Source organism: Bombina bombina, chromosome 10 (genome assembly GCF_027579735.1).
Source record: "Bombina bombina isolate aBomBom1 chromosome 10, aBomBom1.pri, whole genome shotgun sequence".
Lineage (NCBI taxonomy): Eukaryota > Metazoa > Chordata > Amphibia > Anura > Bombinatoridae > Bombina > Bombina bombina.
Genome location: NC_069508.1, coordinates 102,630,657 through 102,656,513, shown reverse-complemented (window position 1 = coordinate 102,656,513; position 25,857 = coordinate 102,630,657). Strand labels below are relative to the sequence as shown.

The 25,857-nt window shown below is 40.2% G+C and overlaps 2 protein-coding genes across 9 annotated transcripts in view; one reads left to right on the top strand and one right to left on the bottom strand.

Annotated features, from left to right (window-relative positions):
* RALGPS2 (Ral GEF with PH domain and SH3 binding motif 2) overlaps nucleotides 1-25,857 on the top strand; it is a 619,002-nt gene that overhangs the window by 376,541 nt on the left and 216,604 nt on the right. The gene's annotated exons all lie outside the window — the stretch shown is intronic.
* Nucleotides 23,651-25,857, bottom strand: part of ANGPTL1 (angiopoietin like 1) — a 55,332-nt gene continuing 53,125 nt past the window's right edge. For both annotated transcript variants that reach the window (XM_053693292.1, XM_053693291.1), the window contains exon 5: nucleotides 23,651-25,281. In XM_053693292.1, the coding sequence (XP_053549267.1) occupies nucleotides 25,094-25,281 (188 nt within the window). In that variant the 3' untranslated portion in view covers nucleotides 23,651-25,093. The remainder of the gene's footprint in view (nucleotides 25,282-25,857) is intronic.

Sequence of the window (25,857 nt, the reverse complement as noted above, 5' to 3'; positions counted from 1 at the left end):
CTGCTCTGTTTTAGATACTGAAGAGCATGAGGACGCTGATGATAATGGTTCTGACATGCCCTTACACCAGTCTGAAGGGGCTAGGGAGGTTTTGTCTGAGGGAGAAATTTCAGATTCAGGAAAAATTTCTCAACAAGCTGAACCTGACGTTATTACATTTAAATTTAAATTGGAACATCTCCGCGCTCTGCTTAAGGAGGTGTTATCTACTCTGGATGATTGTGACAATTTGGTCATTCCAGAGAAATTATGTTAGATGGACAGGTTCCTAGAGGTCCTGGTGCCCCCCGAAGCTTTTCCTATACCCAAGCGGGTGGCGGACATTGTAAATAAAGAATGGGAAAGGCCCGGCATACCTTTTGTCCCTCCCCCTATATTTAAGAAATTATTTCCTATGGTCGACCCCAGGAAGGACTTATGGCAGACAGTCCCCAAGGTCGAGGGGGCGGTTTCTACTCTAAACAAACGTACCACTATCCCTATAGAAGATAGTTGTGCTTTTAAAGATCCTATGGATAAAAAATTAGAGGGTTTGCTTAAAAAGATGTTTGTTCAGCAAGGTTACCTTCTACAACCAATTTCATGCATTGTTCCTGTCACTACAGCAGCGTGTTTCTGGTTCGAGGAACTAGAAAAGTCGCTCAATCAAGCATCCTCTTATGAGGAGGTTATGGACAGAGTTCAAGCACTTAAGTTGGCTAACTCTTTTACCTTAGACGCCACTTTGCAATTAGCTAGATTAGCGGCAAAAAATTCTGGTTTTGCTATTGTGGCGCGCAGAGCGCTTTGGCTGAAGTCTTGGTCAGCGGATGTGTCCTCCAAGAACAGATTGCTTAACATCCCTTTCAAGGGGAAAACGCTGTTTGGCCCTGACTTGAAAGAGATTATTTCAGACATCACTGGGGGAAAGGGCCACGCCCTTCCTCAGGATAGGTCTTTTAAGGCTAAAAATAAAACAAATTTTCGTCCCTTTTGCAGAAACGGACCAGCCTCAAATTCTACATCCTCTAAGCAAGAGGGTAATTCTTCTCAAACCAAGCCAGCCCCGAGACCGATGCAAGGCTGGAACAAAGGTAAGCAGGCCAAGAAGCCCGCTACCGCTACCAAGACAGCATGAGATGCTGGCCCCCGATCCGGGACCGGATCTGGTGGGGGGCAGACTCTCTCTCTTCGCTCAGGCTTGGGCAAGAGATGTTCAGGATCCTTGGGCGCTAGAAATAGTTTCTCAAGGTTATCTCCTGGAATTCAAGGAACTACCCCCAAGGGGAAGGTTCCACAGGTCTCAATTGTCTTCAGACCAAATAAAAAGACAGGCATTCTTACATTGTGTAGAAGACCTGTTAAAAATGGGAGTGATTCATCCTGTTCCATTAGGAGAACAAGGGATGGGGTTTTACTCCAATCTGTTCATAGTTCCCAAAAAAGAGGGAACATTCAGGCCAATTTTGGATCTCAAGATCCTAAACAAATTTCTCAAGGTCCCATCGTTCAAGATGGAAACCATTCGGACAATTCTTCCTACCATCCAGGAAGGTCAATTCATGACCACGGTGGATTTAAAGGATGCGTATCTACATATTCCTATCCACAAGGAACATCATCGGTTCCTAAGATTCGCCTTTCTGGACAAGCATTACCAGTTTGTGGCACTTCCATTCGGACTAGCCACTGCTCCAAGAATTTTCACAAAGGTACTAGGGTCCCTTCTAGCGGTGCTAAGGCCAAGGGGCATTGCAGTAGTACCCTACTTGGACGACATACTGATTCAAGCGTCGTCTCTACCTCAAGCAAAGGCTCATACGGACATTGTCCTAGCCTTTCTCAGATCTCACGGGTGGAAAGTGAACGTAGAAAAAAGTTCTCTATTCCCGTCAACAAGAGTTCCCTTCTTGGGAACAATAATAGACTCCTTGGAAATGAAGATTTTTCTGACAGAAGCCAGAAAATCAAAACTTCTAAGCTCTTGTCAAGTACTTCATTCTGTTCTTCTTCCTTCCATAGCGCAGTGCATGGAAGTAATAGGTTTGATGGTTGCGGCAATGGACATAGTTCCTTTTGCGCGAATTCATCTAAGACCATTACAACTGTGCATGCTCAGACAGTGGAATGGGGATTATACAGATTTGTCCCCGACGATCCAAGTAGATCAGAGGACCAGAGATTCACTCCGTTGGTGGCTGACCCTGGACAACCTGTCCCAAGGGATGAGCTTCAGAAGACCAGAGTGGGTCATTGTAACGACCGACGCCAGCCTGGTGGGCTGGGGCGCGGTCTGGAAACACCTGAAAGCTCAGGGTCTATGGTCTCGGGAAGAATCGCTTCTCCCGATAAACATTCTGGAACTGAGAGCGATATTCAATGCTCTCAAGGCTTGGTCTCAACTAGCAAAGGCCAAATTCATAAGGTTTCAATCAGACAACATGACGACTGTTGCATATATCAACCATCAGGGGGAACAAGGAGTTCCCTGGCGATGGAAGAAGTGACCAAAGTAATTCAATGGGCGGAGCTTCACTCCTGCCACTTGTCTGCAATCCACATCCCAGGAGTGGAAAATTGGGAAGCGGATTTTCTGAGTCGTCAGACATTTCATCCGGGGGAGTGGGAACTCCATCCGGAAATCTTTGCCCAAATAACTCAATTATGGGGCTTTCCAGACATGGATCTGATGGCGTCTCGTCAGAACTTCAAGGTTCCTTGCTTCGGGTCCAGATCCAGGGATCCCAAGGCGACTCTAGTAGATGCACTAGTAGCGCCCTGGACCTTCAACCTAGCTTATGTGTTCCCACCGTTTCCTCTCATTCCCAGGCTGGTAGCCAGGATCAATCAGGAGAGGGCTTCGGTGATCTTGATAGCTCCTGCGTGGCCACGCAGAACTTGGTATGCAGACCTGGTGAATATGTCATCGGCTCCACCATGGAAGCTACCGTTGAGACGGGACCTTCTTGTTCAAGGTCCGTTCGAACATCCGAATCTGGCATCACTCCAACTGACTGCTTGGAGATTGAACGCTTGATTTTATCAAAGCGTGGGTTCTCAGATTCTGTCATTGATACTCTTATTCAGGCTAGAAAGCCTGTAACTAGAAAAATTTACCATAAAGTATGGAAAAAATATATCTGTTGGTGCGAATCAAAAGGATTCCCATGGAACAGGGTAAAAATTCCTAAGATTCTATCCTTTCTACAAGAGGGTTTGGAGAAAGGATTATCTGCAAGTTCTTTGAAGGGACAGATTTCTGCTTTATCTGTTTTACTTCACAAGAAGCTGGCGGCTGTGCCAGATGTTCAGGCTTTTGTTCAGGCTCTGGTTAGAATCAAGCCTGTCTACAAACCTTTGACTCCTCCTTGGAGTCTCAATTTAGTTCTTTCAGTTCTTCAAGGGGTTCCGTTTGAACCCTTACATTCCATAGATATTAAGTTATTATCTTGGAAAGTTTTGTTTTTGGTTGCAATTTCTTCCGCTAGAAGAGTTTCAGAGTTATCTGCTCTGCAGTGTTCTCCTCCTTATCTGGTGTTCCATGCAGATAAGGTGGTTTTGCGTACTAAACCTGGTTTTCTTCCGAAAGTTGTTTCTAACAAAAATATTAACCAGGAGATAGTTGTGCCTTCTTTGTGTCCGAATCCAGTTTCAAAGAAGGAACGTTTGTTGCACAATTTGGATGTAGTTCGTGCTCTAAAGTTCTATTTAGAGGCTACAAAGGATTTCAGACAAACATCTTCCTTGTTTGTTGTTTATTCTGGTAAAAGGAGAGGTCAAAAAGCAACTTCTACCTCTCTCTCTTTTTGGCTTAAAAGCATCATCAGATTGGCTTATGAGACTGCCGGACGGCAGCCTCCTGAAAGAATCACAGCTCATTCCACTAGGGCTGTGGCTTCCACATGGGCCTTCAAGAACGAGGCTTCTGTTGATCAGATATGTAAGGCAGCGACTTGGTCTTCACTGCACACTTTTACCAAATTTTACAAATTTGATACTTTTGCTTCTTCTGAGGCTATTTTTGGGAGAAAGGTTTTGCAAGCCGTGGTGCCTTCCATCTAGGTGACCTGATTTGCTCCCTCCCATCATCCGTGTCCTAAAGCTTTGGTATTGGTTCCCACAAGTAAGGATGACGCCGTGGACCGGACACACCCATGTTGGAGAAAACAGAATTTATGTTTACCTGATAAATTACTTTCTCCAACGGTGTGTCCGGTCCACGGCCCGCCCTGGTTTTTTAATCAGGTCTGATGATTTATTTTCTCTAACTACAGTCACCACGGTATCATATGATTTCTCCTATGCAAATATTCCTCCTTTACGTCGGTCGAATGACTGGGGAAGGCGGAGCCTAGGAGGGATCATGTGACCAGCTTTGCTGGGCTCTTTGCCATTTCCTGTTGGGGAAGAGAATATCCCACAAGTAAGGATGACGCCGTGGACCGGACACACCGTTGGAGAAAGTAATTTATCAGGTAAACATAAATTCTGTTTTTTTACTATACTGGCGCGCAGAGCGCTATGGCTTATATCATGGTCAGCTGTTGTGACTTTAATAAATAAGCTATTTAACTTCCCTTCAAGGGGCAGACCCTATCGGGCCTGGTTTGAAGAAGATTATTGCTTATATCACTGGAGGAAAAGGTCATGTCCTTCCTCAGGATAGGTACAAATCAAGGGCCAAAAAAGGTCTAATTTTTGCTCAGTCCAAGGCGGTCTGGAGACAATCGGACCTGGAACAAAGATAAGCAGGCCAAGGAGCCTGCTGCTACCTCTAAGGCAGCATGAAGGAACGGACCCCTATCCGGTAACAGATCCTATAGGGGGCAGACTTTCATTCTTCGCCCAGGCGTGGGCAAGAGATGCCCAGGATCCCTAGGCATTGGAATTTATATCCCAGAGATATCTTCTGGATTTCAAAGATTTCCCCCCAAAAAAAGGGGAGATTTTGCCTTTCACAATTATCTGCAAACCAGATAAAGAAGGAGGCATTCTTACATTGTGTACGAGATCCATCCGGTTCCAAGAGAGGAACAGGGACAGAGTTTTTACTCAAATCTGTTTGTGGTTCCCAAGGTGAGGGGACCTTCAGACCTATTTTGGATCTAAAGATCTTAAACAAATGCCTCAGAATTCCGTCATTTCAGATAGAAACTATTCGTACCATCTTAACTATGATCCAGGAGAGTCAATAGAGGACTACAATGGATTTGAAGGATGCTTATCCTCACATTGGGATGCATAAAGATCACCTTCGTTTTTTCAGGTTTGCCTTTCTAGACAGGCATTACCAGTTTGTAGCTCTTTCCTTTGGGATATCTACAGCCCCAAGAATCTTTATGGAGGTTCTGGGGTCGCTTTGGCGGTCCTTAGGCCGCGGGGCATAGAAGTGGCCCCTTATTTAGACGACATTTTGATACAGGCGTCAAACATCCAAATTGCCAAGTCTCATACGGACGTAGTACTGGCATTTCTGAAATCACATGGGTGGAAAGTGAACAAGGATAGAGTTCTCTATCCCCTATCTCAAGGGTTTCCCTCCTAGGGACTCTGATAGATTCTGTAGAAATGAAAATTTACCTGACAGAGTCCAGGTTGTCAAAGTTTCTAAATTTCTGCCGTGTTTTTCATCCCATCCGCGCCCTTCGGTGGCTCAGTACATGAATGAAATCGGCTTAATGGTAGCGGCAAGGGACATAGTACCGTTTGCATGTCTACATTTCAGACCACTGCAACTATGCATGCTCAGTCAGAGGAATGGGGATTACACAGATTTGTTCCCCTGTTTAACCTGGACCAAGAGACCAGAGATTCTCTTCTCTGGTGACTATATCAGGTCCATCTGTCCAAGGGTATGACCTTCCGCAGGTCAGATGGGACAATTGTTACAATAGATGCCAGCCTTTTAGGTTGGGATGCAGTCTGGAACTCCCTGAAGGCTCAGGGATAGTGGACTTAGGAGGAGACCCTCCTTCTAATAAATATTCTTTAACTGGGAGTGATATTCCATGCTCTTCAGACTTGGCCTCAGTTAGCAACTCTGAGGTACATCATACTCAGTCGGACAATATACACGACTGTGGCTTACATCAGCCATCAATGGGGAACAGAAGTTCCCTAGCGATGTTAGAAGTCTTACAATAATTCACTGGACAGAGACTCACTCTTGTCTATCAGCTATCCATATCCCAGGTGTTGAGAACTGGGAGGTGGATTTTCTAAGTCATCAGACTTTTCTTCCGGGGGAGTGGGATTTCCTCCGGAGGTCAAGACCAAGCAGGAGAGGGCTTTGGTGTTTTTGACAGCGCCTGCGTAGCCACGCAGGACCTGGTATGCAGATCTGGTGGACATGTCATCCTTTCCATCACGGTCTCTGCTTCTGAGACAGGTCCCTCTACCTCAGGGTCCTTTCAACCTTCTAAATAGAATCAATCTGAGATGGACTGCCTGGAGACTGAACGCTTGATGTTATCAAAGCATGGCTTCTCCGAGTCAGCCATTAATACCTTAATACAGACATGAAAGCCTGTCTCTAGGAAAATTGAACATAGATATGGTGTAAATATCTGATTGTTATGAATCCAAGGGTTACTCATGGAGTAAAGTCTGGATTCCCAGGATATTATCTTTTCTCCAAGATGTTTTGGAGAAAAGGGTTGTCAGCTAATTCTTTAAAAGGGACAGATTTTTACTCTGTCTATTTTTTTGCACAAGCGTCTGGCAGGTATTCTAGACGTTCAGGCATTTGGTCAGGCTTTGGTTAGATCCAAGCCTGTGTTTAAAACTGTTGCTCCACCATGGAGCTTAAACCTGGTTCTTAAGGTTCTTCAAGAAGTTCCGTTTGAACCTTTTTTGTTCCATAGATATCAATCTTTATCTTGGAAAGTTCCTTTTGGGTAGCTATTTCCTCGACTCGTAGAGTCTCCAAGTTATCTGTGTTACAATGTGATTCTCCTTATCTGGTCCTTCGTACAGATAAGGTAGTCCTGCGTACCAACCTGGGGTTTTTCCTAAGGTGGTATCTATCAAGAACATCACTCAAGAGATAGTTGTTCCATGCTTGTATCCTAATCCTTCCTCAAAGAAGGAACGTCTATTACACAATATTGGACGTGGTTTGTGCTTTAAAGTTTTACTTACAAGCTACTACAGTTTTCATCAAACGTTCACCTTGTTTGTTGTCTATTCTGGACAGAGGAGAGGTCAAAAGACTTCGGCAGCCTCTCTGTCTTTTTGGTTAAAAAGCATAATTCATTTAGCTTATGAGACTGCTGGACAGCAGCCTCCTGAAGGGATTACAGCTCATTCTACTAGAGCTGTGGTTTTCACTTGGGCCTTTTTTAAATGTGGCTTCTGTTGAACAGATTTACAAGACGGAGTCTTGGTCTGCGCTTCATACTTTTTCAAATTTAACAAATTTGATACCTTGCTTCTTCGGAGGCTATTTTTGGGAGAAAGGGTTTCTTACAGGCAGTGGTAACTTCCGTTTAAGTACCTGCCTTGTCCCTCCCATCATCCGTGTACTTTAGCTTTGGTATTGGTATTCCATAAGTAATGGATGATCCGTGGACTGGATACACTTAACAAGAGAAAACATAATTTATGCTTACCTGATAAATTTATTTCTCTTGTAGTGTATCCAGTCCACGGCCCGCCCTGTCACTTTAAGGCAGGTAATTTTTTCATTTGAACTACAGTCACCACTGCACCCTATTGTTTTTTCCTTTCTCTACATGTTTTCGGTCGAATGACTGAATATGGCAGTTAGGGGAGGAGCTATATAGCAGCTTTGCTGTGGGTGGACTCTTGCAACTTCCTGTTGGGAAGGAGAATATATTCCATAAGTAATGGATGATCCGTGGACTGGATACACTACAAGAGAAATAAATTTATCAGGTAAGCATAAATTATGTTTTTTACCAGTGAAACCAATATAACATCTCAACATTCACAAATATACATTTCTGACATTCAAAAACAAAACAAAAACAAATCAGTGACCAATATAGCCACCTTTCTTTGCAAGGACACTCAAAAGCCTGCCATCCATGGATTCTGTCAGTGTTTTGATCTGTTCACCATCAACATTGCATGCAGCAGCAACCACAGCCTCCCAGACACTGTTCAGAGAGGTGTACTGTTTTCCCTCCTTGTAAATCTCACATTTGATGATGGACCACAGGTTCTCAATGGGGTTCAGATCAGGTGAACAAGGAGGCCATGTCATTAGATTTTCTTCTTTTATACCCTTTCTTGCCAGCCACGCTGTGGAGTACTTGGACGCGTGTGATGGAGCATTGTCCTGCATGAAAATCATGTTTTTCTTGAAGGATGCAGACTTCTTCCTGTACCACTGCTTGAAGAAGGTGTCTTCCAGAAACTGGCAGTAGGACTGGGAGTTGAGCTTGACTCCATCCTCAACCCGAAAAGGCCCCACAAGCTCATCTTTGATGATACCAGCCCAAACCAGTACTCCACCTCCACCTTGCTGGCGTCTGAGTCGGACTGGAGCTCTCTGCCCTTTACCAATCCAGCCACGGGCCCATCCATCTGGCCCATCAAGACTCACTCTCATTTCATCAGTCCATAAAACCTTAGAAAAATCAGTCTTGAGATCTTTCTTGGCCCAGTCTTGACGTTTCAGCTTGTGTGTCTTGTTCAGTGGTGGTCGTCTTTCAGCCTTTCTTACCTTGGCCATGTCTCTGAGTATTGCACACCTTGTGCTTTTGGGCACTCCAGTGATGTTGCAGCTCTGAAATATGGCCAAACTGGTGGCAAGTGGCATCTTGGCAGCTGCACGCTTGACTTTTCTCAGTTCATGGGCAGTTATTTTGCGCCTTGGTTTTTCCACACGCTTCTTGCGACCCTGTTGACTATTTTGAATGAAACGCTTGATTGTTCGATGATCACGCTTCAGAAGCTTTGCAATTTTAAGAGTGCTGCATCCCTCTGCAAGATATCTCACTATTTTTGACTTTTCTGAGCCTGTCAAGTCCTTCTTTTGACCCATTTTGCCAAAGGAAAGGAAGTTGCCTAATAATTATGCACACCTGATATAGGGTGTTGATGTCATTAGACCACACCCCTTCTCATTACAGAGATGCACATCACGTAATATGCTTAATTGGTAGTAGGCTTTCGAGCCTATACAGCTTGCAGTAAGACAACATGCATAAAGAGGATGATGTGGTCAAAATACTCATTGCCTAATAATTCTGCACTCCCTGTATGTTGAAAGCTCTGAAGACAGGGTCACAGGGTGGCTCCTTTTATCGTTATAGAATCATGAGTTAATATCTCCTGAGGGACATTATTGAACAGTGGGGATTAATCAATTGTGATACTTTGATTTTATGCTGCTTTATGTGTGATTTTTTTTTTGGGCTCATAGACTGTTATGCTATAACATACAGGTTTTTACTTTCACTTTGAACGCTGCACAGCTTGTAGCTTGGCGCCCTTTTTCTTATATGAGGGGCAGTCCTGCCTTGCGCATCATGTGACCGGGTGTGGTCACACTTTTGTTTTCTCTTTTCTGACCGAGCTAGCTGTCAGAGAAGACGCTTATTTCTCTGTTTACCTTGGTCTAGGAGGTGGTGAATGCCCCAGTCATTGGGAGTATAAAGGTGCCGTTTTGTGAGAAATAAAAAGATAATTTATTCTGTGTCCTACTGTTAGCGCAAGCTGTGGAGGACTCTGATATGCTTGAGGGTACTCCCTCTATTCCTTATAGTAATACCTGTTTATATTGTGAGGAGACCTTGGTATACCCGCCCTCTCATATGCATCAACAAGCTTATTATGTCTAAAAAAAAGGTTAACTCCTTTAGTACTACTGAGCCGTCCGCCTCTGAGGACTCGCCGTCCCGTGAGGTGCATACCCATCAGTCATCTCCATCATCACATGCAGCTTCCCATAGCACGCCTGATCCTCTGTCTGGAGGGAGCCTTTTACCATCGGACTTTACCACACAGTTAAAAACGGCGGTGTCTGAGGCTCTTGGTGCTTTACCTCGCCCTGCCAAGCGCAAGCAAAAGGTTAAACATAGCTCTCCAGTCCAGGGGACATCCAGTTATTTATTAGATTTGTCTGCCTTTCAAGTATCCAAGGATGGGGTCATACTATAAATCTTCAGAGGGTGAACTTTCTGGATCGGAGTCTGCTTCCTCTAGGCCTCCGGCTGCGGAGGAGCCAGCCTTTAAATTTAAAATTGAAAACTTATGTTTTCTTCTAAAGGAAGTTCTGTTGACATTAGAGGTTCCAGAGGCCAAATTGCTTGATGATCCTTTGATCCCTAAATTAGACAGAGTGTACGAGGACACGGTAGCGCTGTGCTAACTTTTCCTGTACCTGTAAAAATGGCAAACATTATTAAGAACGAGTGAGAGAGAATTGGATCTTCCCCTTCGTCTGCCTTTAAAAAATTATTCCCGGTCCCGGACTCTCAGCTGAAGTTGTGGGGTTCCGTCCCGAAGGTGGATGGCGCTATCTGCACGCTAGTCAAGCACACTACTATCCCTCTTGAGGATAGCTCGTCATTCAGAGAGCTGATGAATAAAAAGATTGAAACTTTTCTAAGAAAAATGTTTCAGCATACGGGATACTTATTTCAACTGGCAGCAGCTGTTGCCTCGGTTCCTGGAGCAGCTGCCTACTGGTGCGACTCAGCGGATTTGATCGAGGTGGAGGGTCCCCTTGATGTTATCCAAGATAGAATTAAAGCATTGAGACTTGCTAATTCTTTTATCTGTGATGCAAACATGCAGATTATTTGCCTGAATGCTAAGAGCTCTGTTTTCTCAGTACAGAACCGTTGGACGCTCTGGCTCAAGTCCTGGTCTGCGGACATGACTTCTAAGTCTAGACTACTTTCCCTCCCCTTTAAGGGAAATATTTTATTTGGTCCAGGCCTGGACTCTATTATCGCCATGGTTACAGGGGGCAAGGGTGCCTTCCTACCGCAGGATAAAAAGAACAAATCTAAGGGTTAAGGATCTAATTTTTGTTACTTTGGTTCTGAAAAGTCCCAACGTCTACGTCCTCCTCTAAGCCCGAGCACACCAAGAGCCACTTGGAAGCCGGCTCAATCCTGAAATAAATCCAAGCAGAACAAGAAGCCTGCCGAGAACAAGTCGGCATGAAGGAGCGACCCTCGATCTGGTGCTGGATCGTGTAAGGGGCAGGCTTTCGCTGTTTTCAGACGCTTGGTTCAGGGTCGTGCAGGATCCTGGTTCCTTTCACAGAAAGAAGTTTGGGATACTATTCAAACCTGTTCGTGGTCCCAAAGAAGGAGGGAACTTTCCTCCCGATTCTGGACCTAAAGTGCTTTAACAAGTTTCTAAATAAGGTCTATCCTTCCTCTAGGTTAGGAAGGACAGTTCATGACCACTATAGATCTGAAGGATGCCTACCTTCACGTTCCAATCCACAGGGACCACTTCCAGTTTCTATGGTTTACATTTCTGGATCAGCACTTCCAGTTCATTGCACTTCCGTTTAGTCTAGCTACTGCTTTAAGAATCTTTACAAAGGTTCTAGGGGCTCTCCTGGCTGTTGCCAGAACCCAAGCTATAGCAGTAGCTCCCTACTTGGACGACATTCTGGTTCAAGCACCATCCTTTCGTCTAGCGGAGGACCATTCAGTATATCTTCTCTCTCTTCTTTGATCTCATGGATGGAAGATAAACTTAGAAAATAGTTCTCTTATTCCAAGCACCAGGGTAGAATTCCTGGGTACTATAATAGACTTGATATCCATAAGGATATTTCTATCCGAACAGAGATGTTGCAAGCTAGCTTCGAGCATGTCTTGCCCTCCGGACCTCCTTAAGGCCATCTGTGGCTCAGAGTATGGAGGTAATTGGTCTCATGGTGTCCAGCATGGACATAATTCCCTTTGCCAGGTTCCATCTCAGACCATTACAGCTGTGCATGCTGAGGCAGTGGAACGGCGATAATTCTGATCTGTCTTAACAGATTTCCCTGGACAGCCAGTCGAGAGAATCGCTGTCTTGGTGGCTCTGTCCAAATCATCTGTCTCGAGGGACATCCTTTCTAAGAGCCTCCTGGGAGATTGTGACTACGGACACCAGTCTATCAGGATGGGAAGCTGTATGGGGTGCCAAGAAGGCACACAGGGCCTGTGATTTAAGGAGGAATGCTCCCTCCCGAATAACATTCTGGAACTTCGAGCAATCTACAATGCTCTGAAGGCTTGGCCTCTTCTGGCTTCGTCCCGGTTTATCAGATTCCAATCAGACAATATAACCTCGGTGGCTTACATCAACCATCAGGGGGGTACAAGAAGCTCCCTAGCAATGTGGGAAGTATCTCGGATTCTGGAGTGGGCGGAGGCCCACAACTGTTCGCTGTCAGCAATCCACATTTTGGGTGTGGAGAACTGGGAAGCGGACTTTCTCAGCAGACAATCCTTTCATCCTGTGGAAAGGTCTCTCCATCCTGAAGTGTTTGCAAAGATATGCATCATGTGGGGGACGCCGGAGATAGATCTCATGGCGTCTGGTCTCAATACCAAGCTACCCAGATATGGGTCAAGGTCAAGGGATCCTCAGGCGGAGCTATTATATGCATTAGCAGTGCTTTGGAGGTTCAGTCTAATATACCTTTTTCTGCCGTTGCCACTCCTTCCTCAGGTAGTGGCCCGCATCAAGCAGGAGCAGGCGCCAGTAATACTGATTGCTCCATCGTAGCCGCGAAGGACGTGATTCACGGATCTAGTGAGGATGTCATCTTCTCCTCCATGGAAGTTAGCTTGTCGCAGGGATCTGCTGGAACAAGGTCCTTTTGTTCATCAAAATCTAGATGCTCTGAGGCTGATTGCGTGGAAATTGAACGCTTAGTCCTTGCCAAGAGAGGGTTTTCTGAGAGAGTTATTGATGCTCTCATTCAAGCTCGTAAGCCGGTTATTCGTCGCATCTATCATAAAGGTGTGGGGAACCTACTTATTCTGGTATGAAGAGTGTGGATTTCCCTGGCATAAAGTTAAGGTTGCCAGAATTCTATTGTTTCTCCAGGATGGACTGGAGAAGGGTCTTTTGGCCAGTTCCCTGAGGGGACAGATTTTGGCCTTGTCTGGTTTACTGCAAAAGAGGCTCTCTGAGCTTCCGGATGGTCAGTCTTTTGTTAAGGCTCTGATTAGGATCAGACGTGTGTTCAGATCTTCGGCTCCTCCTTGGAGTCTGAATCTGGTTCTTAAGGTTTTGCAACGGGCTCTATTTGAGCCTATGCATGAAATTGTTATTAAGTTGTTGTCCTGGAAGGTTCTTTTTCTACTGGCTATTGCTTCTGCGTGCAGAGTATCTGAGATTGCCGCCTTGCAATGTGAGCCTCCTTATCTGGTGTTCCATTCGGATAAGGCTGTCCTACGTACTAAGTTAGGGTTTCTTCCCAAGGTCGTGTCAGACCGCAACATCAATCGATATTGTGGTCCCTTCTTTGTGTCCTAATCTTTCTTCTTCGAAGGAACGTTTACTTCATAATTTGGACGTGGTTCGTGCCTTGAAGTTTTATCTTCAGGCTACTAAGAATTTTAGACAAACTTCTTCCTTGTTTGTTACCTATTCTGGGAAGCGTAAGGGTCAGAAGGTCTCTTCGACTTCCTTATATTTTTGGTTGAGAAGTCCCATCCGCTTAGCTTATGAGACAGTGGGACATAAACCTCCTCAGAGATTTACGGCACATTCTACTAGAGCTTCCTCTTGGGCCTTTAAGAACGAGGCCTATATGGATCAGATTTGTAAGGCGGCTACCTGGTCCTACTTACACACTTTTTCTAAATTTTACAAGTTTGATGTTTTTGCTTCAGCTAAAGCAGCCTTCGGGAGAAAGGTTTTGCAGGCTGTGGTGCCCTCAGATTAGGGTACGCCTCTTTTTTTTGTCCCTCCCGTTTTCATTCAGTGTCCTCTAGAGCTTGAGTATAAGTTTCCCAACAGTAAGGAATGAAGCCGTGGATTCTCCTTATATTAAGAAGGAAAACATAACTTATGCTTACCAAATAATTTCATTTCCTTCTATAAAAGGAGAGTCTGCGGCCCACTAAATTTCCATTTTTGTTCTGGCACCTTTTATACCCTGATATTTCTCCTATTGTTCCTTGTTCCCTCTGCAGAATGACTGGGGGATAGGGGAAGTGGGAGAGGTATTTAAGCCTTTAGCTGGGTTGTCTTTTCCTCCTCTTGCTGGACAGGTTCACTATTTCCCAACAGTAAGGAATGAAGCCGTGGACTCTCCTTATACAGAAGGAAATGAAATTATCTGGTAAGCATAGTTTTTGTTTACAAAATGATTGCGTATAGTCTTGTCTACTCCAGTAACAAGTTTGCAATTTCTTCAAATTGAAGGCAAATTGCAACAGACATTGTAGTAATGTATTAAGAAAGTTTTCACACTTAGTCGGTTAATTCATTGTATGAATAGAATAACGTATATGGGTTATAAGGTGTTTTGTGTCCCTTTAAGTAGAGATAATCACTTAAATGCTTGTGTTGCTTAAAGGGATATGAAACCCACATTTTTTTCTTTTACAATTCAGAGCATGCAAACTTAATCAAGTTTCTAATTTATTCCTTTACTTAGGAGCCGATTAGCGCTTGCTGATTGGTGGCTATATTTTTCAGCACCCTGGGTAGTGCTTGCTGATTGGCTACATTTAGCCACCAATCAGCAAGAGCTACCCAGGGTCTGAAACCAAAAATGGGCCGGCTCCTAAGCTTAGATTTTTGCTTTTCAAATAAATATATCAAGAGAACAAATTGATTATGAGTAAATTAAAAAGTTGCTTAAAATTGCCTGCTCTATCTGAATCATGAAAGAAAAAAATTGGGTTTCGTATCCCTTTAATGTTTGTAGCATCACTTGGTGTTGGTCCTGAATGGTTCTGTGTTCTACAGTCTCCATACTGAGAATGTACACACTGCGCAAGGCTGGGCATTCATCCATACATCTAGTTACTGTAAAGTAGACCGTCATTTTATAAGTAATTTAAAATTGTGTATGAATCGCTTATTTAGTTGGATACACGTGTTTGGATTTTGTCCCATATAGTCATGGAAAAATAGTATATCTACTAAAGTGAAAAATGATTTGAGCAAATTTGCAAGGTCTTTTTGAATGTTTCTTTTTATGCTAGGCTTTTGCCGAAGAATTACACCCTGATGATATAATAGGAACTAGTTAGCTACCTGTAGTTATGGGCATTTAGTTTGATAGTCTAAACTTATTTTGTATACCATTTTTTTAGCTATACAGTGTAATTCAGAGTTAGCTATCATCTCTTATCAACTATGAATATTTTGTTCTGATTTCGATAGTTTGTTCTGCATAGACATTTTCCTATACAATTATTAGGATATATGTGGTATGATTGTTCCTAAGAAGGCAGTTGGCAACATACTCTGAGGATTTATTCTCCCCTACCCCCTCCAAACTCAACTATGTTTACAATCTCTTGAGGCACTTTTGGCTTTGTCGTAACAGATCATTTTTCTTGGAAAATTAGGTCAGGGTGGCTTTTCCTGTTGATCATGTACACTTACTTATTTTTCCTGTGAATTCTTGTAGCCCATACAGACTATAGTGAAGAAGACTTTATTCAAATTTTAATATTCACTTGTATAATAATAAAAATAATTATTAAAAGTCTAGCAATGTTGACCCCAAAATATTTTTTATTGAAAAACATATAATATACAATTGTCTGTAATATTTCAGTGTTAATGTTTTGGGTTTTGTTTTTTTCCCTCAGGAATAGTTACAATTAATAGACCGTCCAACTCAACTCTGTTTTCATGACTGCTGTATTGGCTGGAACAAAATATGACGGATATTTGGATAGTACTATAGTTGAGCTTAGTTTTGGCTTGGCGGTTTTTTATTTTCCTACATTATGTCTCCTACACCAGTACTTCGCTTCTCATCCTCTTTGAAAACATTTACACACTTGGGAACCTGTAATGTCTTTTGGTGTTGGCCCAGACATAGTGTAAGAAATTAATTTTATTAATTTATAATAGTGGTAGACTAGTGATATATAGTGTATAATTTATTTGTGATCAGTAGTTTGTCGGTGATGGAAATAATTAGCTTTTTGGCTGGGAATAACTGCGGTCTGCAATACAGATTATAGCAATCCCATATTCATTAAACTCTTGGTCATCGTTCTAAACCTTCCAGCCTATAGGATGCCAGTTTTAATCAGGAACTTGAACTCCAGCCACTTTACTGTTTCGTAATAATATAACTTGTTCCAAGTCAAAACTTTGCTAGTAGCTTTTAGCTGGTAATAAATTGGGACTCTTCTGACCTAAAAATAAAGTTTTGGAAGCGAAATCGCATAATTTTATTTTTTCTAGTAAGATCATCAAATCGTTTTTTCAGGTTAAGTTAAATAAATCTTCCCATTTTCTTCCATTTCTGGCAATGATTTCATTTGGAAAGCACAAAGCAGAAATAGTGTTATTTCTTGAAAGCTGAATATAATTATTTCTTGAAAGCTGAATATAATTAAGAATAAAATAAAATAGAAACAGATTTTTTTTTTTTTTTTGCCATTAATGAAAAGGACAAGCAAATAACTTTCTATTTTGTGTCACTGACATGGAAAGGAAAGTTTGAGCAATTTTGTTTTTAGTCATAAGTTTTTTGAGTTTATATCAGCCTCTCCCTAAGGACACCGCTGTGTTCTTGTAAACCATTCCAAGCCATATATTGTGTTGATACCCCAAATCTTTACAACATATGTGTTCAGTGCAGCTGCGGATATATTTAAAATAGAGCTTGAAATGGGATTTGTGTTTTGACACTGGGATCTTTTAGAAGATTGGATTCTGGAAAAAAGGTTGAAGCGGAAACAGGATTTTTCATGTTCTACCGTGAAGATGTACAGGCCTAATTCATTATTGATGGGATTTTGGTTTAATGCTTAGTCATTGAGTTGACTTAAAGAGATATTAAACCCATTTTTTTGTCTTTAATGATTCAGATAGAGCATGCAATTTTAAGCAACTTTATAATTTACTCCTATTATCACTTTTTCTTCATTCTCTTGCTATCCTTATTTGAAAAAGCAGGAATCTAAGCTAAGGAGGCAGCCCATTTTGCACAGTACTACACCAGAATATTTGTTTTAAAAGATAGATAATCCCTTTAATTACCCATTCCCCAGTTTTGCGTAACCAACACAGTGATATTAATACACTGTTTACCTCTGTGATTACCTTGTATCTAAGCCTCTGGAAACTGCCTCTTATTTCAGTTCTTTTGACAGACTTGAATTTTAGCCAATCAGTGCTGGCTCCTAGGAACTCCACGTGTGTGAGCATAGTGTTATCTATATGAAACACATGAACTAATACCCTCTAGTGGTGAAAAACTGTCAAAATGCCCTGAGATTGGAGGCGGCCTTCAAGGGCTTAGAAATTAGCATATGAACCTCCTAGGTTTAGCTTTCAACTAAGAATACCAAGAGAACAAAGCAAAATTGGTGATAGAAGTAAATTGGAAAATTGTTTAAAATGACATGCCCTATCTTAATCATGAAAGTTTGTTTTGGAGTAGACTGTCTCTTTAATGTCATTCTAAGACCTTATATGGCACAAAGTTCTGTTTACATAACTTTATATTGTGACCCTTAAGTAGCTTACAGATTCATATTATAGAATTTCTATTCATTTTATGAAATTTGGTATAACCAGAATTTTGAAGTTCTTATGCCATTTTTCCTATTTTGTGATTGTTCCACAAGAAAATTTGTTTCTAAAAGTTTCTCTTAAATTTGTGTTCAGGGAGCACAAAGCAGTTATGCAGTTCTGGGTTGTAAGTTTCAGGTAGGGAAGGATTCATGATTATATATTATTATAGAACTCTCATACTTTAACTCATATACTTCATATTTTTACTGCTAAGTTCCTTGGTAGCATTTTAGCAGTTCTGGGATTTCTCATTACTCTTAAAGATCCCTGGCTGAATTACTTTATGAAATAGTAGATATCAAAATTAATGGCTGTAACTGAAATACATCCTTCAGCTCTCCTAATAATATATACAAATGGTGATGTCACTGCTAATGTACGGTGTCTCTTTTAACCCCTTCCTTCCTTGATACAGTTTTGCAGCATCATACACCCAGAATCTGTTTGATTATATCTTTACTCACAGGCCTCCCATCTGTTCTAGTTTTCTGTCATGATAATATACAGCACAGTATCCAGGCATTTCTTTTCACATTCCTATACGTTTTTTCCCATTCTCTGGATGTTATATCTCCAGACCTCTCATACTTTCCCCAGATGGTAGCTGTGTTAATGGAGACAGAATAACATTTCTGTGCAACAAATGATTTGTGACTTCCTAAATGGTTTTCTCAGAATTGTATATCTTCCATCTCCTCACCCCTCTCTTTATTTCTGAATAGGTCTTTTAACATTGTAACCAAGGAACTGACTTGTAGATATCATTTTATATGTGTGTTTGTCAATCAACAGGCAGAAAAAGCATTTTAGGTTTACTACTAAATAAAAGCACTTTGTAAATTGGAAAGGACTACGTTTTGAAATTTTGAAAAGTATTTTTTTTTCCATTTTTTTAGGGGAAAAAACAACAACATTCTGTTACCTATTGGTTATGTCCATTAGTTGAAACATAGAAACCTGGTTCTCATTTTTATCAAAGACCTAAAGTCTGCTTAGATTTCTATAAAGTGTACGTTTAATCAATTCTTAAGATAGCTTAATGTAGGAAGTGTGGTACACTTACGGCATGCATGTCCAAGGTGGTGTACCAACCATTGGCTACCTCTTGGTCTATACGTGAGAAACTACATATGCCAGCATGCTGCGTGCAAGGAGCAGATGCCTGTACTTGATTACATAGCAGATATTAAAAGCTTGTTTTTTGTTTGTTTTTTAAGTCTTCAACTTTTTTTAAATACCTTATTACACTTGATGGTTTCTACCAAATCATTTTTATCCCCTTTTTTTTAAAATTCTAAACATAAAGTTGATCATTTTTAAACTATGTGCAAATTTTAGCAGCCCTAAGTTTCTGTGCTGTGTGTGTATATATATATATATATGTTTATGCAGGTACATTTTTCAGGGCTGTACACAATATTCAAGATAAGGCCTAACTGTAAACTTATAAAGTGGCATAAGAACTTCAATGTTCTGTTAATTCTATACATGTAATGGTGTTTTAATTCCATTGCCAAACGTTATACCAGCAGAGCTACGTATTTAAAGCGACATAAACCTGCAAAAAGAAAACGCTCTAGTGTGTTAAAGCATTTTATTATTGTGTTACTTTTTGTATATTACTATAGTTTAACCCCTGCAAATGGGATTAAACATAGGTAAAGTCGTGATAGCAGCAATGCATCACTGGGACCAAGCAGGACAAATCTAGTAAGCCAATGACGAAGCATACGTAGCATGTGAAGCCACCCATCACCAGCTAGTTTTTCAATCAAGAATACCCGGATTCCTTCTTGTGAATAGGCAACACCCTTAAGGTCTTTGCAAATCCAGATCTTAGTGTGTTGCGCTAACGCAAGAAAAAATTTGGCTCAGAAAAGAGCAGAATGCTGTGTCTGACGCCTTCTGCACATGCCTAATTCACAGAATATATGTATACGCATTTTTGTAATTGGCTGATGGTTGTCACATGATGCAGGAGGAGTGGAAATAGACATTACGCTAACATATGTCAAAAAAATAATCTACTTATTTGAAGTTCAGACTAAGTGCTGTTTCATAGTCTCTTTATCATGCATTTGTTAATAATGCAAATCTGCTGTATTACTGGTGCTTTAAACTGTAGTCCAGGAGGAAGAGTAGAATATGTATTAGGTGATATCTCACAACTAAGCAATTCATTGAAAGGATATTCTGATCCAGAATTGACAAGTTCCCTATTGTTAGAGCATGTAATTCTTGTATTACCTAACCCTAGATAAAGGGGTTTAAACTCCACAAAGTAGTCAGACACATAGGCCCCTATTTAACAAAGGTCTGTCGGACCTAATCCGACAGTGCGGATCAGGTCCGACAGACCTTGCTGTATGCGGAGAGCAATACACTCTCCGTATTCAGCATTGCACCAGCAACTCTTGTGAACTGCTGGTGCAACGCCGCCCCCTGCAGATTCGTGGCCAATCGGCCGCCAGCTGGGGGGTGTCAATCAACCCGATTGTTTTCGATTGGGTTGAATTGCGGCTCAGAGCAGGCGGACAGGTTATGGAGCAGCGGTCTTTAGACCACTGCTTCATAACTGATGTTTCTAGCGAGCCTGCAAGAGCTTGATAAATGGGCCCCATAGGCAAAGTACTGCTTGTAGCCACAAGAATTACAATGCCCTTGGGTTTGGAGAATTGTTCTGCTTCTGAATGTCTTACCAGCCTTGCTCTGCTTTGTCTGTTGCATTTCCTTAGTTGACGTTTTACATATATGTTGTTTTAAGGGACAGTAAAGTCAAAAAGAAACCATCATGATTCAGATAGAGCATGCAATTTTAAACAACTTTCCATTTTACTTCTATTATCAGATTTATGTGCTCCATCGTTATCCTTTGTTAAAGAGTATACCTAGATATGCTTAGAGCAGCATGGCAATTCTGGGAGCTAGCTGCTGATTGGTGGCTGCCTCTTGTCATTAGCTCCCTCTAGTGTATTGCTGCTCCTAAACCTGTTCTTCAACAAAAGATACCAAGAAGAAAACAAAGCAAATTTGATAATAAAATTAAATCTGAAAGTTGTTTTCAAATTCCGTGCCCTGTCTGAATCGTAAATCTTTAGTTTTCACTTCCCATTCCTTTTTAATCTCTTCCGGGGTTAAACACATGATCACTAATACGAAAGTGATGTGCTTTAATTAAGTATTTTTGGTGTTAGATTCTCCTGACAGCGCAGATCTTAGATTGGCCACTTTAATTTTCTAAAGCTGGCAAACAGGCAGAAATGTGTTCATTAAGCACCAGACATACAGGAAATGCTCCTTAAAGGAAGACATATTTGTGCGCTAAATAAAGGAAATATTCAACTGAGCTCTTTATTAGAGATGTGAACATGTAGTTTGTCCAGATTTCAATTTGGATTTGCAGTGCCACTTAATTTGCTTCAATAAAACAACATTCTCCTGTAATTAAGTGTTGAACTATCAATTTAACATATGCAGCTTTATAATGATTATTGTGAGTGGTAACTAAATGATTGTATATGTTAACATGTATATGGGTTCTGTTCTTTACTCTATGTACAAGATGTGTAATTTAGTTTCTTCAGAGCAATTAAATAGAAGTATAATGCAATATATAACTATCACTAAAACAGTGAATTTACGCATTTCTTCTCTTTTTTTTTTTTAAGTTCACAACCCAGTAATATATTCCCAGATCTTGAGGATTAACCACTTGTACTGATAAAAGATAAATATTCTTATTTCAAACACCTCTTATTTCTTAAATGGTCTCACATGTAACCAAAGATGTGAGTTATACATTACATTTTATTTATAAACAATAGGAATTCTACATACAAGTGAGATGGCGTTATCAATTGCTTTATATTTGGATACTTCTTTATTTTAACGCCAGACTGAATTAAAGGAATAGGAAAGTCAAATTTAAACATGAATGATTCAGATAGAATATGTCGTTTTAAGTCATTTTTAAATTCACTTATTTTCCTTGTTGAAAAAGAATATGCACGTATCCTACACCAGTGGGAGCTAGCTGCTGATTGGTGCCTGCACAAAAAACACATTTGTCTCTTGTGATTGGCTAACCAGATGTGTTCAGCTATCTGCCAGTCGTACAATGCGGTTCCTTCAGCAAAGAATAACAAGAGAATGAAGCAAATTTGATAATAGAAGCAAGTTGGAAACGTATTTAAAATTGTTTGTTCTATCCAATTCATGAAAGACAATTTTGGGGTTTCCTGTCCCTTTAACTCTGCTACTAGAGAGATTTGGGCAGCAATGGCTCACTAATTGTTCCTAACATGGAGATAGCTATCAGGTGAGATTGTATCCAAACAGGTGATGTTTCTGTAATTGCCACTAATCTGTCATATTTAATTTCTCCCCTTATTCCTTTCTCTTCTTTTTGTTTGAAAACTATTAAAGGGACATTCCAGTCAAAATATAAATGCACGTAGATTTATTGCATCTTTGAAGAGAAACATATTTGCAATGTACATGTATTGGCAAAAATGCTTCTATTAAGAGTTATAACTGTTTAAGTGTTAAAATTTTTCTCTGCACGTGCATGTGAAGCATAGCTAGATATTTTCACTGCACTCACATTTTAAAAAATGCAGCTGCTCAGATCATCAGTGGGGCTTGTATCATGTCAGCAATTAACAAATTGAGTCATTACCAGATGGTGCAAGCACCTTAGGCTCTCCGAACAAGTGTTGTGTTTAAAATGCTGGTGCACGGTGCATACTTAAATACACTTTTGAAACAGCTATAGCTTAGATTAGAAGCATTTTTGCTAATGCATGTATATTACAAAATTGCTTCTGTTAAATACCGAAAGGCACCCATGTGGTTTTCAATTTTGGCTGGAATAACCCTTTAATGAATTATTTTATGCAAATTATTGTGCTTGTTTCTATTTTGCTAATTGTTATAAAATTTCAATAAAATGTTTACATCTTAAATAAATCATTAGTGGTTTGTTAAAAAGGAAGCTCTTGAAATTAAAGAGAAGGTAAACTTTGATGAATGAAAGCCCGGTTTTTAAAAATACTATTAAAAACAGGGGCACTTTCATTCATTAAAGTTTAGAAAGCAGCCGTTTTGTTTAAAAACTTACCTTCTTTTCACAGCCAGAGCAGCTTCCCCCACCCGGAGATCCTCTCTTCACACGTCAGCAATGACTAATCCAGCTTCCTCCAATCACAGCATGGCCTCAGGCAATGACTCCCCTGGGGTGAAAGCCGTGATTGGAGGAAGCCAGATTAGTCATTGATGACGTGTGAAGAGAGGATCTTTGGGTGCGGGAAGCTGCTCTGGTTGTGAAAAAAACAAAAGTAAGTTTTTAAACAAAATGGCTGCTTTCTAAACTTGGATGAATGAAAGTGCCCCTGTTTTTAATAGTATGAATCATGAAAATTTAAAGGGATATAAAACCCAAAAAATCCATTCATGATTCAGATAGAACGTACATTTTTAAACAACTTTCCAATTTACTTATATTATTAAATTTGCTTTTTTTATTGTTATCCTTGTATTGAAAAGCAGGAAGATAAGCTCAGGAGTGTGCACGTGTCTGCAGAACTATATGGCAGCAGTTTTGCATAAATGTTATACATTAGCAAGAGTACTAGGTGGCAGCACTGTTTCCTGCTATATAGTGATTCAGGCATGTGCACACTATCGATCTAGATATCTGAATCATGAGAGAAAATGTTTGGGTTTCATGTCCCTTTAATTTTAACTTTAGTATCCCTTTAATTTTAGTGTCCCTTTAAATGATTTAAAACTACATTTTGTTCAGTTTTGTAGGGATTGATGATTAATCATATATATTTGATTTGTCTACTTCCAGTATATCTCTTGGTTTGGTTTGTTTTTTGTAATATATTTTGTTGCTGCTCAACAAACAGTTGCTAACAGCTGTATCTTGTTTGACACTATGTAATAACCCAAACACAAGTTAAAACTTAAGAGGTTGTTTATTTAATGAGCTCCAAATGTCTATTCACATTGTGGTCAAATTGAAATTCCAACTGGTCAGTTTGAGTTTTTACCAAAACCTAGTAATATTTGTAAACTACACAAAACAGAAAATGCTTCTTGGAACTTGGGAACTTAAAGGGACATTAAACACTAAATAAATGCTAGATAGCATGATGTGTTCAAAGAAAAGATTAGTCTAAGATTAACATGTAGATGTATTTAAGTTTCATTAGCTGTTTAAATAGTGTAAAGTGCCTATAAAACAATGGGAGCTGTCATTTTGTAACTTAGGTTACCTTCTCTGCTGTGGCCAATTAGGGACAGTTATAAATAGGTCGCTAGAGTTGCAGCCAATGGCTGTGTGGAATATAACAGTGTTCTGCACTTCTATTTCTAAAAGGAACTGAAAATCTCACAATTTCAGAATGGAATTACAGGATAAGGGGACAAAATAAATAATGGAAGTATATTGTAGAGTTTTATATATGCAGTGTGTGTGTATATATGTATATATATATATATATATATATATATATATATATATATACACACACATATATACATTGCTTTATCGTTTGTTAAAATTGTGTTGGCACTTTAAATTATATACTATAGGAAGATTTTGATGATGTAATGAATGAGGGGGGTGGAGCTTTTTGGCTATTTAAGGGTTGTATTTTGCATTTATTTGTATTGAGCCTGAGGAGGGGGGTGTAAGCCCCGAAACGTGGCTCTGATTGTAAAGCTGCCCTTAGTAAAAGTGGATTTCATCTGAGCTACGGACTGTCTGCCCATTATTTCTTTCACTTATATATATATATATATATATATATTATATATATTACTATTAGTCAGATTACCTTCTCAAAGTGTTTAATGTCCCTTTAATGATTTCCCAATTATGTCTGCAAACTTTATACTATAGTTATGGTCTAAAACAGTGTCCATTATGGTAACTAGATCAAATTCAACTAGCATTGCTTTACAGCAATAACATTATAAATATTTTAAATAATGATAAAATTGTCCTTGTGCATAAAAACAAGTAAAGCGAGATAAATTATACTTTACAATCAAGGTAACCATATGATCAGAGCTATGATTAGCACAGAATAGTCCTTTGTTTTTACCTTTATAGCAGAATAACAAATAGCGCACTTCACCTAGTTGTTTTACAAAAGAATAGGACTTTATGGAAAATGCTGTATTCCGTACATAGTAATTGACTAAATATTTTATCTCCCAAAACTTGTATAACCAATGAATGGTCCTATATTGATTTTATATAGGTGATACCTGCTCCTATAAGGAAGATGTATAGGTATAAAAAAATTACACATAGTATCTCAAGTGTATTATAAATGTCGTAACCAACGCCGTTATGTTTTTTCTTAGACCTCGCCCTCCGTCTGCTTGTGTTTCAGTCTATAGGTCTTATCATCATTTTGACGGTTTTCAGAGAATAGGAGCCTCCCCGATACTCTGCCCAGTAAATGCCATCTTGGTGCTTGCTCCGGTAATGCCCTCCTCTGTACCAGACCCCATTGAGATTGGCGTGGGCACACGCATTGTACCACCATCCTCCTTTATGAAAATGAGCGCAGTTGCCTGGGAACAAAGTTATATTTTTAATGTTTGTATTTTTCCAAAATAAATGACATAGTAAGTGTGAATATATTGGAAAACCGTTTCCCTTTGCGTAAGTTTAAAATTATGAAGAACCTTTGAAAAATAAGCTTGGGCCTTGTGAGTTAAAGGGACATGAAACCCCAAATATTTCTTTCATGACCCAGATAAAACGTGATTTTAAACAACTTTCCAATTTGCTTCTATTATCTAAATTGCTTCAATCTCTTGGTATCCTTAGTTGAAAAGTATATCAAGGTAGGCTCAGGAGCAGCAATGCATTACTGGGTGCTAGCTGCTGATTGGTGGCTGCAAAAAATGCTTCTCTTCATTGGTTTACCAGATGTCTTCAGATAGCTCCCAGTAGTGCATTGATGCTCCTTCAAATAAAGGATACCGAGAGAATGAAGCAAATTGGATAAAATAAATAAATTGGAAAGTTGTTTAAAATCACATTCTCTATTGAAATTGTAAAAAATAAGAGAAAAAATGTTTGATTTCATGTCCCTTTAAAGGAACAGTAAAAATTCCTTGTAATTATAGGACATTACTGTTGTC